This window comes from Rhinopithecus bieti, unplaced genomic scaffold (assembly GCF_001698545.2).
Source record: "Rhinopithecus bieti isolate Rb0 unplaced genomic scaffold, ASM169854v2 scaffold_39900, whole genome shotgun sequence".
Lineage (NCBI taxonomy): Eukaryota > Metazoa > Chordata > Mammalia > Primates > Cercopithecidae > Rhinopithecus > Rhinopithecus bieti.
In genome coordinates, this window is record NW_016816297.1 from 3,692 (window position 1) to 21,409 (window position 17,718).

General features: G+C 42.3%; 1 protein-coding gene across 1 annotated transcript in view; it reads right to left on the reverse strand.

The window, feature by feature from the left end:
* Positions 1-8,602: 8,602 nt before the first annotated feature.
* Positions 8,603-17,718, reverse strand: part of JADE3 (jade family PHD finger 3) — a 159,788-nt gene continuing 150,672 nt past the window's right edge. The window contains exons 10-13 of the mRNA XM_017854805.1: positions 17,045-17,515; positions 15,466-15,583; positions 13,321-13,499; positions 8,603-11,497 (exon numbers count right to left, since the gene is read on the reverse strand). Coding sequence (XP_017710294.1) covers positions 10,766-11,497; positions 13,321-13,499; positions 15,466-15,583; positions 17,045-17,515 — 1,500 coding nt within the window. The 3' untranslated portion in view covers positions 8,603-10,765. The remainder of the gene's footprint in view (positions 11,498-13,320; positions 13,500-15,465; positions 15,584-17,044; positions 17,516-17,718) is intronic.

The window sequence follows — 17,718 nt, forward strand, 5'->3', positions numbered from 1 at the left end:
TAGCTGGGTGCCCGCCACCACACCCGGCTAATTTTTGTATTTTTAGTAGAGACGGGGTTTCACCATGCTGGCCAGGCTGGTCTTAAACTCCTGACCTCAAATGATCCACCTGCCTCGGCTTCCCAAAGTGCTGGGATTACAGGCGTGAGCCACTGCGCCTGGCCCTGAATTATTATTATATTTTTTTGATCAGTTAATCTTTAAAGTTTCCCAAGGGAGTAAAAGAGAGGGAGAGGAACAACAACAACAAAAAGCCAGCTTCAGACAAATATGAAATTATCATTTATTAGGTTGGTGCAAAAGGAACTGCCATTACTTTTAATGGCAAAAGCTGCAGTTACTTTTGCATCAACATAATCAAAGGCTAATTTCGTTCTTTCTTGAAGGACAGGGAAGAATATATAAATATAGAAAGACCATTTTGACAAACACACTGGAGGGTGGGGAGGGAGACAATAACTTGGGACTTTGACAGTTCTATAATTTTAAAGCTACCACTCACTAATCCTTGAAATGTGGAAACAAAGGAGGGGGTGTTACCTACCCCCCAAAACAATTTTTCTTTTAGACAAAACCAAATAATCTCCTAATAAGGTTTTCTTCACTCTGTTCTAAGATGCCTCTTAAATGAACAACCTTGTTCATCTCAAAAGTTCCCCAATGTGGCCGCAGTAATTTCAAACTGACTCTAGAGAAATTGTGCCATATGGAGAACATTATAGAAGGAAAACATGAAGGAAGCAGATATTTAGTATCAAAGACTTGCAGTTTTAGACTTGGAAGACCCCATGAGAATGTCCATGGGCTGTAATGATGATGCTTGGGCAACTTCGTGTCTATGGAACCTGGCTGAAGGCCAACCATTGCCTGTCAAGAGGCTATGTAAAACCTCCCGATTCCAGGTTGATTAGTTTTTAACTTTGAGACTGGGTTTCACTCTGTTGCCTAGGCTAGAGTGCAGTGGTATGATCATGGCTCACTGCAGCTTTGACCTCCTGGGCTTAGGCAAGCCTCCTGACTCAGTTTCCTTAGTAGCTGAGACCATGGATGCATGCCGCCACACCCAGCTAATTTTTTTTTTTTTTTTTTTTTTTTTTTTTTTTTTCCTGAGACGGAGTCTCGCTCTGTCGCCCAGGCTGGAGTGCAGTGGCACGATCTTGGCTCACTGCAAGCTCCGCCTCCCAGGTTCACGCCATTCTCCTATCTCAGCCTCCCAAGTAGCTGGGACTACAGGTGCCCGCTGCCATACCCGGCTAATTTTTTTGCATTTTTAGTAGAGACAGGGTTTCACCGTGTTGGTCTCGATCTCCTGACCTCGTGATCCGGCTGCCTCGGCCTCCCAAAATGCTGGGATTACAGGCATGAGCCACCGCGCCCGGCAACCTGGCTAATTTTTAAAATTTTTGTAGAGACAGAGTCTTGCTATGTTGCCTAGACTGGTCTTGAACTCCTGGGCTCAAGCAATCCTCCTGCCTCAGCCTCCTGAAGTGCTGGGATCACAGGGATGAGCCACCCACGCCTGGCCAGAGTATAATTTGATTAGTTTTGACATATGTGTACATGTCTAGAACTATCTCCACCACCAAGATAATGAACATACTGGTCACTCCCAAAAGTTTCCTCCTGCCCTATTATCCCTTCCTCCCACCCTTCCCTGCTCCTAATCCCCAAGCAACCACTGATCTGCTGTCACTCTAGATTTGCTCCTATTTTGTAGGTTTTTTGGTACCTGGGATTATATTTATACAGGATGTATTCTGTTTTGTCTGGCTCAGCATAATTACTTTGAAATTCTTCTCTCCCAGTCTGTGATTTCTCTTTTCAGCCTATTAATAGCATCTTTCAAAAAGTAGTGGTTTTGGCTGGGCATGGTGGCTCACGCCTATGATCCCAGCACTTTGGGGGGCCAACGTGGGCGGATTGCTTGAGGCTAGGAGTTCGAGATCAGCCTGGGCAACATGATGAGACTCTGTCTCTATTAAACACACACACACACACACACACACACACACACACACACACACACACCCTATCTCTCACCATATACAAAAATCAAATCAAAATGGACTTCAAACTATGTAACTACTACAAGAAAACATTGGGGAAAGTCTCCAGGATATTAGCCCGGGCAAAGATTTCTTGAGTAACCCACAAGCACAGGCAACCAAAGAATAATGGACAAATGGGATCACATCAAGTTAAAAAGTTTCTGCACAGCAAAAGGAACAATCAACAAAGTGAAGAGACAACCCACAGAATAGGAGAAAATATTTGCAAACTACCAATCTGACAAGGGATTAATAACTAGCATATATAAGGAGTTCATACTATAGGAAAAAATCTAATGATCTGATAAAAAAATGGGTATGCCCCCACACCCTAGTTTTAATTTATTTTGTACAGATGGGATCTCACTATGTTACTCAGGCTGGTCTGGAACTCCTGGGCTCAAGCGATCCTCCCACCTCGGCCTCCCAGAGTGCTGGGATTACAGGTGTGAGCTAATGTGCCTGGCCAACTGTAGGGTTTTTTGTAGGTGTCCTCTATAAGGTTCTGGGTAGATATCCTTTACTCAGCTTCTCTTCACAGTTTACTGAACACTACTATCAGCAGTAGATACTGTCAAATGTTTTTATTTATTTATTTTTTTGAGACAGAGTCTCGCTCTGTCACCCAGGCTGGAGTGCAGAGGCACAATCTTGGCTCACTGCAACCTCCGCCTTCAGGGTTCAAGCAATTCTCATGCATCAGCCTACCGAGTAGCTGGGATTACAGGCGCCTGCCACCACACCCGGCTAGTTTTTGTATTTTTAGTAGAGACAGGGTTTTGCCGTGTTGGCCAGGCTGGTCTCGAACTCCTGGCCTCAAGTGATCCACCCGCCTTAGCCTCCCAAAGCACTGGGATCACAGGCGTGAGCCACAGCGCCTGGTCTCAGATGCTTTTTATGTATCTATTGAGATATGGTAAATTACATTGATTGATTTTCAAATGTTAAGTCAATCTTGCATGTCTGGGATAAATCCTACTTTTGATATATTCTTCAATTAGCTAACGTTTTGTTAAGAACTTTTGCATTATTTTATTTTATTTTGAGAGGGAGACTCACTCTGTCACCCAGGCTGGAGTACTGTGGTACGATCTCAGCTCACTGCAACCTCCACCTGCTGGGTTCAAGCAATTCTCCTGCCTCAGTCTCCCAAGCAGCTGGGGTTACAGGCACCCACCACCACGCCCAGCTAATCTTTGTATTTTTAGTGGAGACTGGGGCTTCACCATCTTGGCGAGGTTGGGTCTTGAACTCCCAGCCTCAAGTGATCCTCCTGCCTTGGCCTCCCAAAGTGCTGTGATCACAAGCATGAGCCACCACACCCAGCCACTTTTGCATTAATTTTTATATTGGTCTCTAGTTTTCTTATGTATTTGTCTAGTTTTGGTATCAGGGTAATGCTGGCTTCATGGAATGAGTTGAGAAGTATTCTCTCTTGTCCAGTTTTTTGGAAGAGTTTATGTATAATTAGTATTATCTGTTTCTTAAGAGCTTGTTAGAATTTACCAGTGAAGTCATCTGGGCAGAGTTTCCTCAAAGGAAAGTTTGACTGCAAATTCAATTTATTTAATAATAAAGAGCTATTCAGGTGATCTCCTTTTATTTTTCATTTTTGAGACGGAGTCTCACTCTGTCACCCAGGTTGGAGTGTAGTGGCGCAATCTTGGATTACTGCTACCTCTGCCTCCTGGGTTCAAGTGATTCTTGTGCCTCAGCCTCCTGAGTAGTTGGGACTACAGGTGCACGCCACCATGCCCGTACTTTTAGTAGCAATCTGTACTTAGTAGAGATGGGTTTTCACCATGTTGGCCAGGCTGGTCTTGAACTTCTGACCTCAGGTGATCCATCCACCTTGGCCTCTCAAAGTGCTGGGATTACAGGCGTGAGCCACCCCAGCCTGTATGTTTGTTTGTATTTATTTATTGAGATGGAGTTTCCCTCTTGTTGCCCAGGCTGGAGAGCAACGTTGTGATCTCGGCTCACTGCAACCTCCACCTCTTGGGTTCAAGTGATTCTCCTGCCTCAGCCTCCTGAGTAGCTGGGATTACAGGCATGCGCCACCACACCTGGCTAATTTTGTATTTTTGGTAGAGACGGGGTTTCACCATGTTGGTCAGACTGGTCTCGAACTGCCAACCTCAGGTGATCTGCCCACCTTGGCCTCCAAGTGCTGGGATTACAGGCGTGAGCCACTGCGCCTGGCCAATATTTAAAGTGGGCTTCTTGTAGGCAGCATAGAGTTGCATTCTTTAACCTCCAAGCTCGGCTCGGGTATCTGGGGTGTTTAAGAACTCAACTCTCAAGCCATTCACTTCCTTTTAGGAGGCTCTGATAACGAAAGCATTTCTCATAATGAGCCACATGTGCCTTCTATAACTTCCCCCGTGGAGTAACACTCAAGGAATTATTTCTACTTCCCCAGGACAGTTTTCAGACAATAGGGCCATACAAACCTATGGGCAACTCCTCTGGCAGTGCCAGATTCAGCCACGGTGGATCCAGCAGGCCCATGGAGGATTATCCAAGGCTACCTAAGAAGTACCAAAGGCTACCTTGGAAAAGTGTTGGGGAATGGGGCGAGAAAGAGAAAACTAATTTCTCTAGGGGAGGATTCTATTGATCAAAAAACACACTGGTTTTCCATTTAATGGAAAGAGTTTCAACTAACGAAAGTACGGGGCCAACCTAGAGTATCACAGCAGAGATGGGCACACTGGGAAAGGAACACTCCCCCAAAAGGGTAAGGGGCACTTTCAGTATGCCTAGTGTATTAGTTTTCTATTTCTGCTGTAAAAGTTATCGCAAATTTAGTGGCTTAAAACAACACAAATGTATTCTCTTAGAGTTCAGGAGGTCAAATGTCTAAAATCACAGCGTAGGCAGGGCTGAGTTGTTTCTGAAAACCTTCTGGGATGGGGGGATCTGTTTGTTGTCTTTTTCCGTTTCTAGAAATAGTCTGCATTCCTTGGCTCATGGCTCTTCTTTGCATCATTCCAACCTCCTGCTTCCATTGTCACATCTCTTACTACTGACTCGGATCCTCCTGCCTCCCTAAGCACCCTTGTGACTATATAGGTTGGGCCCACCTAGATAATCCAGGATAACTTCCCCATTTTAAGACCCTTAAATTTTTATTTTAGAGTCGGGGGTACATGTGCTTGTTACATGTGTAATGGTTGGGGTTGAAAGCCCTTAACTTTAATTACATCTGCTAAACCCCTCTTACCATGCAAGGTAGCATATTCGCAGGCTCCAGGGATTAGGAAGTGGACATCTTTGGGGAGCCATTATTTATCTTTACTATGCCCAGTTACAAGTTAGACTAGCTACGGAGAAGGCAAATCCACCAGGTCCTAGATTTGTGAGGTCTGTACTGTTCAGATTTGTGTGAATTATCTTGTGTTTTGGATGTGAACCTCGAAACTGACTTTGTGTTACATGACTAATTTTGGTCCAATCAGCTCTGTCCAGGTGTCACGGATCAAGTGGTACAGAATCCTTATGACCAAACCCCAACTCAGGTTGCTTTCTTCAGGAAGAAACTGAGTGTTTAGAGAGGGGGCTTTGGCACAGGAGTCAAGCAAAGTGACTAAAATTATGAGTTGTAGAGGCAACCTCACAGGTTCTAGCTTTGAACAACTGTCTTAAACATTTGGCCTCAGTTTTCACGTATCAAATGCAGCTGATAGTATCATCTTCATATGGTTGTTGTGAGAACTAAATAAAAGGTAGCCCCATGTAAAAGGTTTAGCAAAAGGCCTGCCATAGGTTAAGGGCTTGATGAATATTTTAACTTATATTATTTGAAGGCTTGACTGGTCCCAAACAAGTTTCCTGGCTTGTCCGACCAAGGTTTTTTATTTTATTTTATTTTTTTATAACATGGAGTTTCGTCATGTTGCCCAGGCTGGTCTTGAACTCCTGGGCTCCAGCGTTCCTCCCCACCTCAGCATGCCAAAGTGCTGGGATTACAGGCATGAGCCACCATGCCCGGCTGTCTTGAAACTGACCTTTAACTTGAAACTGCTCATGCAGCTCTCAGTCCATCTTTAAGGACTGGGGGACAAGACATGGGCAAAAATTCTGCCCCAAAGATGGAGGCAGCACTGTCCGATCTTGTTCATTGTTGTCCTTGAAGGCAAATATGACTGAAAAGACTGAGTAGCCATAGTACTGCACACAGCTAACCACCACCTTGTGAACACTGTTGTTGCTTAACCCCTAGAGCCACCTTTGTCTGCAGAGCTAGGCGGAGGGGAAAGAAATAACCAGAGATCCAGTTTCGGAAAGTAGAAAAGTTAAGGCGAAGAGAGGAAAAATCTGTTGCCAGAACGCTGGCACCTATGCCAGGCTTATCTGAAGCAGGAACACATATTTAATGTTTTTTTCCCTAAGCAGCTGAAAGATCTAAAATGGTACTGGTCCAACCTGAAGTGTCTTTCTGTTGTGAGGCTGAAGTGATTATAATTTTCAAAATTTCAGCAATTTTTCTAATGAAGTTTTCTCATGTGAGAAATGACTATAAAATAATGAGATCCATTCCCATGTGTGGTGTATGAAAGCATCATTACATCATGGCAATACTTTAGAAAGCAATGTTGAGCAAAAGGTGGTTCCGCAAATGGCCTCCCAACTCAAGATAACTCACTGTAATCAGTACAGCTTGAACAGACCAATTCCATCTTTCCACCTTGTTTATAACCTGATATTCAGTTATAATAAATAAAATTGAGAAGAAGAGTGGAAGTAGTGAGAGGAGGGGAAAGAAATTTAAAGCTTGGGGCATTCAAGCCTTGAGGCTGGACTGCTCACACATCCCAAAATCCAGTCTTTTTTTTTTTTTTTTTTTTAACTTCTTTGATATTATTATTTAGTTTTTTTTTATTATACTTGTAAGTTCTAGGTACCATGTGCATAAGTGCAGTTTGTTACATATGTATACTTATGCCATGTTGGTGTGCTGCACCATCAATCCATTCTTAAACAAAACTGCAGAAAAATTGATGGATGGTCTGAGACCCTAAAAAAAAAAAATTCATCAGTGGCCGAGCAATCGTGGGCTCATATGCCTGTAATGCCAGCACCTTTGGGAGCGCGACGGGGTGGGAGGATTGCCTGAGTCCCAGGAGTTTGAGACCAGCCTGGGCGCAAAATTATATAGTTGAGGACTTCCCATCTCTACAAATAGAAAAATGTAGCACAGCCATGGTGGCCATCCACCTGTAGTCCCAGTTACTCTGCAGCTGAGGCGGAGAGGATTGTTTGAGTCCAAGAGTTGGAGGTTGCAGTGAGCTCGATCGTTGCCGCTGCCACTTCCAGCCTGGGTGACAGAACAAGACTCCCTGACTCAAGAAAAAAAAAAAAGATCATCAGTGCGTACATGAGTAGGGAAACACTAGGTCTGGGGCTGATCCTCCGTTAACCTTGATGTATGTTGAAACAACTACTGCCTCACCTCTTCAGGATCATGCAATTTGATCCAATCTGTATAGTGAAATTAACCATATTAAAAGAAACTTCTGTCTTACAGTTGCATAGACTGTTCTATAAAAGCTCCCACATAGAAGTGACAGCCTTAGGGTGGGTCTTTATTAAACTAAAGTTACCTTAAAAACAGCCAAGCTTGCAATGGTTGTTAAAAGAGAATAAATAAAAAACCCACAGAAGTTGCTGCTTTCTATTAAAACTTGAAAATAGGCTGAATTAAGGTTATGAAAATCTAATCATAATTTATAAAATAAGTTAGTCTTTTTTTGGAAAATATCACATAAAAGCTATTCACGTGGTAAATAAGTTTTTACTTCTATCATGTACTTTTCCCCAATTCTGAAAGGTCAGCAAGCATACTGAGGATTTTAAAGTCCTAGAAGGAAAATAACCCAGGACTGTGCATCCTTTGGCTTATCCTCTGAATTTAAAGGTGCTTCAACACAAGGACAAAGATGCATCTCCCATTGGAAATGTACACATTAGTATAAACTCAATAGCTTTTGTTGGCTATAACAGGGTATACCTATAGTTTCAGTTCTCTAGCAGAGAGAGAGAGAGAGAGAGAAAGAGAATCAACTTCACCTTTATCTTCACTACTGATTTACCCAGTGACCTTTGGCAAGTACATTTTTCAATCATGAAAATGTTTATAATGCCTAAAAGCTCCCCTTGACACCACATAATCCCATGACATCAACATACTCACAAGACTCCAAATAGAATATTGTAAAGAGTATATATTTAAGAGATGCCTGACTGAAGCCTTTTCAGTCTTGTCACTTTAGATAGGATCTATCTCTCTGGTGATGTTTTATGATGATCCTAAGGCCTTTATCTTAACAGTCTGACAAAATCATGATTTCTTGGTAAAGATCAAGTATCCAGAGTTCTCCTGGGTCCCCGGTATTGACTTGAATGTTCAATGTGTGCTTCTAAACATTCAGTTCCTCCTCTTCCTCCTCCCTCCCTCCACACTATCTGTTTTGTTCAGTGAATATAATTTTTTAAATATAAAAGGAACATATGTAACCAATATGCCAAAATAAAAAACACACTGACAGTAGTTAGCAGTTTTCATAATTTAATGAAAAGTATTGGTAAAAGGTGACATTTGAAAAGGACTGAGCTTATCTTGGAAAACTGGACTATATAAGACAAAATGAAAAAAATTAACAAAGAAGGTTAAGAGGTAATACTTCAAACAACAAAATGTAGCAAATACATTTTGGGGTAATTGAAATTTACAACTGAAGGCTCCTTCATTTACCTAGGAATATCCTGTAAAAATATTACAACTATATTTCCCTGACGAATGATATTTTAGTCAACACTCTCCCAATGGCATTACATATGGAATTTGGCTGAAGCACTGTTTCGATGTCTGCTTTTCCTCCCACTCAGAATTGAAAGGCATGAAAGGACATAGGCTACTGCACTGGCCTCTGACATAAGGAATTTACAACACAGCTCCATCATAATTTCATTACCATGAAGGTGTCAAATTAATATCTACTCCAGAGAACTCAAAGAAAAAGCACAGAAACCTATGCGTAAATAGGGGAAATTCTCTTCCTCATTTTGATAGTTTTTTTTTCCAAACAAAATACAGGACACCTACCACACATGCTATGGCATGTTTACACATGTACATAGGCACAAAAGAAATATTTTGAAGATGTAGCCGAAAGAGAGGCGAAACACATATATTTTCAGAAAAGGAGAAAGCAAAAAGCAAAGGAACCCATTAACAACATGACAAGAACACAACTGGGGGAGAGGAAAACTGCTGAGTTTTCCATATTGACGGAGAGAGGGCCCCTGCCTTGACTGACTGGCACCTACAACAACTGGGCTGTTTCACCAGTAAGAAGCTTTAAAAATGGAAAATGGCCTCTTTTGTCTGAATATTCCCACTAGACTTTCCCAAACTAGAAGAAAGAGAATATTAATTTAAGGCTAAGAAGAAAAGAGAGCTGAGAATTATAGTCTGCTTCACATTTAAGAAACGGCATCATTTCTTTCTTATTTAAATGGGAAGCAGACATGTTTTTATCCACCCCCCCCTGCAAATGTAATTATTCTCTTCCTACTAGAAATTAATCAAGGCTGATAGTTTGGGAACAGGGTATAAGCAACTTCTGAAAAATGGCTCCAGCCTTTTTGTTTGGGAAACTGCCTCAGATTCAAAGTTGACACAAAGCTAAATTATATCCATGTGTTAAACACATGCTTTCAAATTCTGTTTGACAATAAAAATCTGTTTCAAAATTAAAGCAGGTAAGAATACTTAACCTCTGTGCATTTTACTATATTTTAATTATACCTCAATAAAAATTTTATAAACATTAAAGCAGGTATACAAAAACTGTCAGCCAAACTTATTTTAGTCAAACTTATTTGAAAACAACAACACAAAAACCCTGACCTGGTACAAATACCCCAGAAATGGTCTCACTTTGGGAAAGGCTCTGGAATACTTCACAAATGCCTAAACAGAGAATCAGAGCATTTTCCTTGGAAGTAGTACTTTTGTACTTTTGTAAACACTATCCACAAGTTAGCCTTTTATGCTTGTCAGTCAGGTGAAATAGTTATGAGTGTGTCCCCAACAAGCAAGTTTAGGAACAGGCACTGGACACTGATAAGCATGAGGAGTATTGACTCAGTAAGTTAAGATACTGTGAAAGGAACTCAACCTTGTGCAGAACAAAGGAAGACAGTAGTGAGTTTGACAGTATCTAAGATGGTGGTCTCCTGGTCTCTCCCCTGAAAAGGGTTTATAGATACCAGTGGAATTAGAAACTTCCTACAGACAGGAGCTCTGGGAGTCACATGCTGTAGCTTCAAAAGATAAGTAGTTTTAGTGTCTGATAATCATGGTCTCTTGCAAATCAGTTAACAATGCAAGGACTCTTAATACATATACTTGTCAATGTGTTATATAACTGCAAAGCTGCCCCAAAATATTTACTGAGCAAATACCCTGGGCCCAGCTGTTCCCAATAGCCTCTGACAAACCAACCTCTGGACAACCTGCAATTACTGTAATGTGCTTGTAAAAACTAGACTTGAAACATTTTCAAAAACTGCAAGACAATTTACTATGGAAAAATGTTATCCTTTTCACTGCAATTTCTCTTAACATATGCTAAAATCCTTTTGGTGTATGGGTTTTCCCCAATATATGGGGCAAAGGCAAAGGTTGGGTCATCCTTGGAAGTTTCTAATCACCTTTGCATCGAACTGTGGGAAAGGGGATGTGTCTTGCTTTTACCATGGCAATCCCGTCTAGAGTCATGGGGAGGATTTTCCCTGTCTGAGCTATCTTTCCTTACCCTGACTTTTTCTTTATTCCCATCACTTTCTGCTTCTGAATCACTCAGCTCCAAATCTGGGCAATAGCCATCATTTTCCTGATATGGAGCTCTCCCTGCAGACCGCCTGAGAAGCTGTCTACCCCAGAACTGCTCCTTGGGGCTCATATTCTTGGTTGGCTTTACATAGCACTGGAGGTCCTCTGTGTTCCTCACCCACCTATTGGTGGTCTCTTTAAAGGACCTACTAAAGTGTTCTACAGTGGATTTTCTAAAGCTGCCCTGACTGACCAAGTGGGGGCTGAGCACAGGCTCCTGGTCACAGAACATCTCACTTGAGCTGTCTTTTTGGGTGACATTCCCAGACCAGCTGCCCTCCAGGCCATTGGATTTGGCAAACTTGGAGTTAGGCTGACTTTTCCCATTCCCAATGGAAGACTGTCCATGGAGGGCAGCCTGAAGGACAAGAGGCTTTCCCAGTGACTGCCCATGATAGCACTCTGAAGACGGGGTTCTCCAAGCAGGACTGGACTCCTTTGCTTCACTCCTAGAATGGCTGAGACTGGCCAGCAAACGGTTATTCTTGCTCTCTAGTGGGTACCTCGGATATGATTTCGTTCTCATTTCTAGTGACTCCTGGGGCACCTGCATGCTCCTTATACTGTGAACAGAGGAGCTGCTGTCAGGAGAGTGGGGTTGCTGATCGGTTTCTGTGGAGCTGTTTCTGTGGTCTTCTGNTAAACACATGCTTTCAAATTCTGTTTGACAATAAAATCTGTTTCAAAATTAAAGCAGGTAAGAATACTTAACCTCTGTGCATTTTACTATATTTTAATTATACCTCAATAAAATTTTATAAACATTAAAGCAGGTATACAAAACTGTCAGCCAAACTTATTTTAGTCAAACTTATTTGAAAACAACAACACAAAACCCTGACCTGGTACAAATACCCCAGAAATGGTCTCACTTTGGGAAAGGCTCTGGAATACTTCACAAATGCCTAAACAGAGAATCAGAGCATTTTCCTTGGAAGTAGTACTTTTGTACTTTTGTAAACACTATCCACAAGTTAGCCTTTTATGCTTGTCAGTCAGGTGAAATAGTTATGAGTGTGTCCCCAACAAGCAAGTTTAGGAACAGGCACTGGACACTGATAAGCATGAGGAGTATTGACTCAGTAAGTTAAGATACTGTGAAAGGAACTCAACCTTGTGCAGAACAAAGGAAGACAGTAGTGAGTTTGACAGTATCTAAGATGGTGGTCTCCTGGTCTCTCCCCTGAAAAGGGTTTATAGATACCAGTGGAATTAGAAACTTCCTACAGACAGGAGCTCTGGGAGTCACATGCTGTAGCTTCAAAAGATAAGTAGTTTTAGTGTCTGATAATCATGGTCTCTTGCAAATCAGTTAACAATGCAAGGACTCTTAATACATATACTTGTCAATGTGTTATATAACTGCAAAGCTGCCCCAAAATATTTACTGAGCAAATACCCTGGGCCCAGCTGTTCCCAATAGCCTCTGACAAACCAACCTCTGGACAACCTGCAATTACTGTAATGTGCTTGTAAAACTAGACTTGAAACATTTTCAAAACTGCAAGACAATTTACTATGGAAAATGTTATCCTTTTCACTGCAATTTCTCTTAACATATGCTAAAATCCTTTTGGTGTATGGGTTTTCCCCAATATATGGGGCAAAGGCAAAGGTTGGGTCATCCTTGGAAGTTTCTAATCACCTTTGCATCGAACTGTGGGAAAGGGGATGTGTCTTGCTTTTACCATGGCAATCCCGTCTAGAGTCATGGGGAGGATTTTCCCTGTCTGAGCTATCTTTCCTTACCCTGACTTTTCTTTATTCCCATCACTTTCTGCTTCTGAATCACTCAGCTCCAAATCTGGGCAATAGCCATCATTTTCCTGATATGGAGCTCTCCCTGCAGACCGCCTGAGAAGCTGTCTACCCCAGAACTGCTCCTTGGGGCTCATATTCTTGGTTGGCTTTACATAGCACTGGAGGTCCTCTGTGTTCCTCACCCACCTATTGGTGGTCTCTTTAAAGGACCTACTAAAGTGTTCTACAGTGGATTTTCTAAAGCTGCCCTGACTGACCAAGTGGGGCTGAGCACAGGCTCCTGGTCACAGAACATCTCACTTGAGCTGTCTTTTGGGTGACATTCCCAGACCAGCTGCCCTCCAGGCCATTGGATTTGGCAAACTTGGAGTTAGGCTGACTTTTCCCATTCCCAATGGAAGACTGTCCATGGAGGGCAGCCTGAAGGACAAGAGGCTTTCCCAGTGACTGCCCATGATAGCACTCTGAAGACGGGGTTCTCCAAGCAGGACTGGACTCCTTTGCTTCACTCCTAGAATGGCTGAGACTGGCCAGCAAACGGTTATTCTTGCTCTCTAGTGGGTACCTCGGATATGATTTCGTTCTCATTTCTAGTGACTCCTGGGGCACCTGCATGCTCCTTATACTGTGAACAGAGGAGCTGCTGTCAGGAGAGTGGGGTTGCTGATCGGTTTCTGTGGAGCTGTTTCTGTGGTCTTCTGGGGATGATCTGGGCATTTTTAACTTCAAGGTAATTCTTGGTGGTGGATAAAACAGTGAGTTTTCGAGTGCATTTGTCAAAGGTAGCCCTGAGGTAAAAAAGAAAGATTCATTTTAACAACAGATTTAAATAATGGCTTTTGTGCTTATGGCAGAGTGAGTTCACATACCTACTCTTCCAAATGTTTAACAAGCACCTGGCTCTGCTAGGTATGTACATCATGGTGCAGCAGCTGGAGTGAGCTGAACTAGATGCTGGGGCCAAGAATGCTACAGATGAGAAACTCAGCAATGCCACTGTTTGCTATATGGCTCCATACCTCTTCACCTCTGCTCCTTTAGTTTGTAAAATGATCACAAACTAGTGTGCTGCCTCCTGCTTCCCATCTCTGCCCTTCCATTTCTAAGAATGTCTCTAGCAATGGTTTAGAACAGGGTCTCCCTATTTGTGTGTCTGTGTATGCATGTGTCGGTATGGCACAGCACTTAGTATGTGTCTTAAACATACACATTTCAGGCCCCATCCTCTAATCTCTTCTGGCCTTCCTGAAGCAAGGCAAGCACAAACCTTCAGAAATGTTGCAAGGGTTTTGGTAGGTGAAGATTATGTATGTGTTTTAACTTGGCATTAGAGGTGATAGTGGGTGGTTCCCATACATTTTATATCCTTAACCTAGAATAATTTCCTGACTACAAATGAACATTATGGAGGTGAAAGGTTTTGTAGTGGTAAGGCCAGCAGAGAAGAATCATAACATCCCTGCCAATTGGCCAGGTTTAGGATTGGCTGGGGAGTATCAGCAATCAATTTCTCAGTCAAGTCACCCTACAATCACAGTTAGAACAGGTCTTCTTGTATTATTTCAAGTACTTTGAAATTTAAAAAGCACTATCAAACAATTCCTCCTTGTATATGGACTTGACCTTTGCCCATTATCATCTTACTGTAGCCTCACAAAAATGAGATATCGAGAGGATAGCTTTTAGGTACCCCAGTGGGCAGCATTTGTTCCCCAAAGGTCCATCTTGAACACCCACAAAATCCCCATTTCTGTCAGCAGCTACCACCTGCTGATGCTGCAAGTCATAATGAGGTTGACTCCTACCCATCAGAAGGCATGTGGGTAGGAGCCAATTTCCTTGGCATGCAGGGACTCTCCCTGTTGTCCTCTGCTTCTCCTTGTTTGTCATGTTGCCCTTTGTGGCTGAGCAGTCTTGCTGCCTCCTGCTACACTACTCTGTTGAGACTCATGACATTGAGATACTCCAGGGCCTCTGGCACCCACTTGTCACCTCATTTCTGAGTGTCTCTCTTGCTCCATGGCTCCCTTGGCAGGAGCTGATTCTGCATACCCTGTCCAGTGACCCCTAGTTGCCCAGGCTCTGCCATTGACCACTGTGTTAAATGAGGCACAGGGAGTTTACAGGTGTCACTGAATATGACTGTTATCATTCCAGCCAAGCTCCCTATGCTTAGGGCACTATAATTATACTCACTTGTCTTGCTCACCAAGTAAGCAGTATACCCTACAGGCAGGGATTTTGTCTTGCTTTCTGCTCTATCTTGTAAATCAGCACTTAGTCCACTGTAGGTGCTCAACAAGTATTAGTGAATAAATGAAAAGATAACAACTCAGATCTAAAAACTTACTTCTGGCTAAGGATTTGTTTTAATAGACTACTGTTAAGATGAGTAACCCTGGAATTAAGTGCTTTCTGGAAACAGGTTAGATTCTATCCTGTCGATTTCTAAATGAATTTGATAATTACAGAATAATTTCATGGCTTCAACTAATGGCCTCGAATATCTGTTTGGGACCTAGATTACCTGCCCTAGACCTACAACTCCTCCTACCCCACCCTGGGATTTCTTGCCTTATGAATTGACAGTGAAATGGGCCAGGTTATACCAAGATTAGACTGAAGCAAATGAGATATCTGACAAGAATTTAAAAAGATTTTTAAGTGGAATGACTGGCATGAAATTTAAATTGTTAAGATAGGATATAACCAGAGTCTACATATTTGTTAGGACATTTTAAATATACAGGTTACCTGCATCAATTTCTTGGTTAAGAAGCTGGACTTGCAAACCGAAGATCTGTTCCTGTATTTTGTTGTGTGACAGTTTCAGCTTCTCTCGCCTGCTTATCATATAGCACAGATTTCGGACCTGAAAGCCCAATCCCCAACAAATAGAGATTTGTTTGTCATGTTAAGTAAACCTGACAACTGAAATTGTTTGGCTAAAATAAAGACACTAAAGTCAGGGCGGGGTGAGGAGAGAAGACAGAATCTAAGAGCTGCAGAATGAGAGCCACTCCACAGGAATTCACACAGCATGGTCAATTGTGGGATCATGGTTCCTATATAAATCAATAGTAAGAGCAAAATGCTCCAAATCTGCCTTCTGAAACCTACTCTCCTTGCAGTGTCATGGGTTTGATATTTATTTGCACAGCCAGGTTGGGAAGACCAAATGATAGTTTAACAATTCAGCCTTCCTTTTAGATCCCTGAGTATGAATTATGGCAATGCTGGCTGTACCCAGTAGAATTTTCTAATCAGTGCCGGATGGGCAGGATACAGTTCCACTGGGAAGACTAGAAGTGTTTTCTTTGCTCACACTTTCAGCTCAACCAAGTTTTCACAGCCACAAAGGTGAAATACTCACTCTCTCGTACTCCCTACCTAGGCAAGTTACACAAACTTTCTTTGCCCCAGTTTGTTCATCTGTAAATAGCGATGATGATAATAATAGTAGTTTTTCATGGGCATGTTAGAATTAAATGAATTAATATTTACAAAATGCTTAGGACAGTGTTGGCAATAATAGTAATAGTAGGTACTATATGTGAGTGTCTTAAATTTTTAAAAGTGAGCCAACTCTATTAGTTCTCTTTCAAATTCTGGTAGCAGAGAAAAAACACAAGTCATTTATAGAATTACATTTAATTAGAAAATTCTCTAGGATAAACACAGGGCTTAACTTACCCTTGAAGCCCTGCAGCATCTCATTTAGTAGATACCTGATAAATACACCATGAGTTATATTGAATTATCATGTGGAGTGGCTCTCAACTGGGGGAGAGCAGTTTGCAGACATTTTTGATTGTCACGCTGGGGGTGTGTGTGCGGGTGCTACTGGCATCTAGTGGGTAGAGGCCAGGGATGCTGGTAAACATCTTAAATTTCCCCTACAACAAAGGACAGCCCCCTAACAACAAACAACGATCCAGTCCAAAATGTCAACAGTGCCAAGTTTGTGAAACTCTAATTTGGTGTTTTCCTGAACAAAATTCACTCTTTCTTCAGCCTAAAGTCTCATAAATATGTCAGTAAAATATGGAGGGGCCAATTTAGGCTCAACAGTGAATAAAAAGTAAACCAAATGAGAGTTTATTTCAAATGTAAAGTTCATAGAGCATATATGTGAGTCCTCTCAAATCCCCTGGATGTGCCTGTCAGAATTTACACAGAGCCCAAAGTCTGGGGCCACAAAGAGATCAGTAGATAAGCAAGGACACAGAAGCCCACACTATTATGAGCTCATTGACCATTATTAAACCGGAAGTGGGACCTCCATTTCTACACAGACCGAGACCTATATACTAGTCACAGTTGGTCACCTTACCCTCTCCAGGTCCTGGCGTAGATGCATAAACATTCTCATTCGAGTGTGAATGCTTTCCTCTTTTGGCTGCACCAGCCCATTTTCTTCATCCTCCTTTGGAGGAAATAATGGCTTATTGAAGTTACTTTTCCGCTTCAGTTTCCAGTAGTTATAGATAAAGTCCACAGCTAGTGTGGGCATACCCAGCTCTGCAGCCACATCTTCCACTCGTACCAAGGAATAGAACTCCTCCTCCAGCTCCCGAAGCTTCTGTGCCCGCAGGCTGGTTTTCTCACTTTTGGCCTGACTCTGCTCTTTAGCCCTGTGGTGGGGGTACTCAGCTTCTCCAAGTTTCTGCCTGTTTTGGCTATGCTTGAGGCAATATGACTTGAACTTCACTTCGTCTCCCTCATCTAGGATGGTCTTCATCTCTAGGCCATGCTCAAAGGCACAGGTGACGTGGAAGGCAGTGATGCAGCTTTTTATAGAGCACTGTAGGAAGAAAATATGCGTCAAGGTAGCAGGGTTGGAGGAAACCCTATGTTTCTGGACCTAAACTGATAGCTTATAGGAAGCAAAGGAAAGACCGGGAGAAAGTTAGTCCTAAACTGACCATAACAGATGCTTTACAAGTAACCCAAGAAACCTGTTCTTACAGAAAACAGCAAACACAGAGGCCAAAAAAAAAAAAAAAA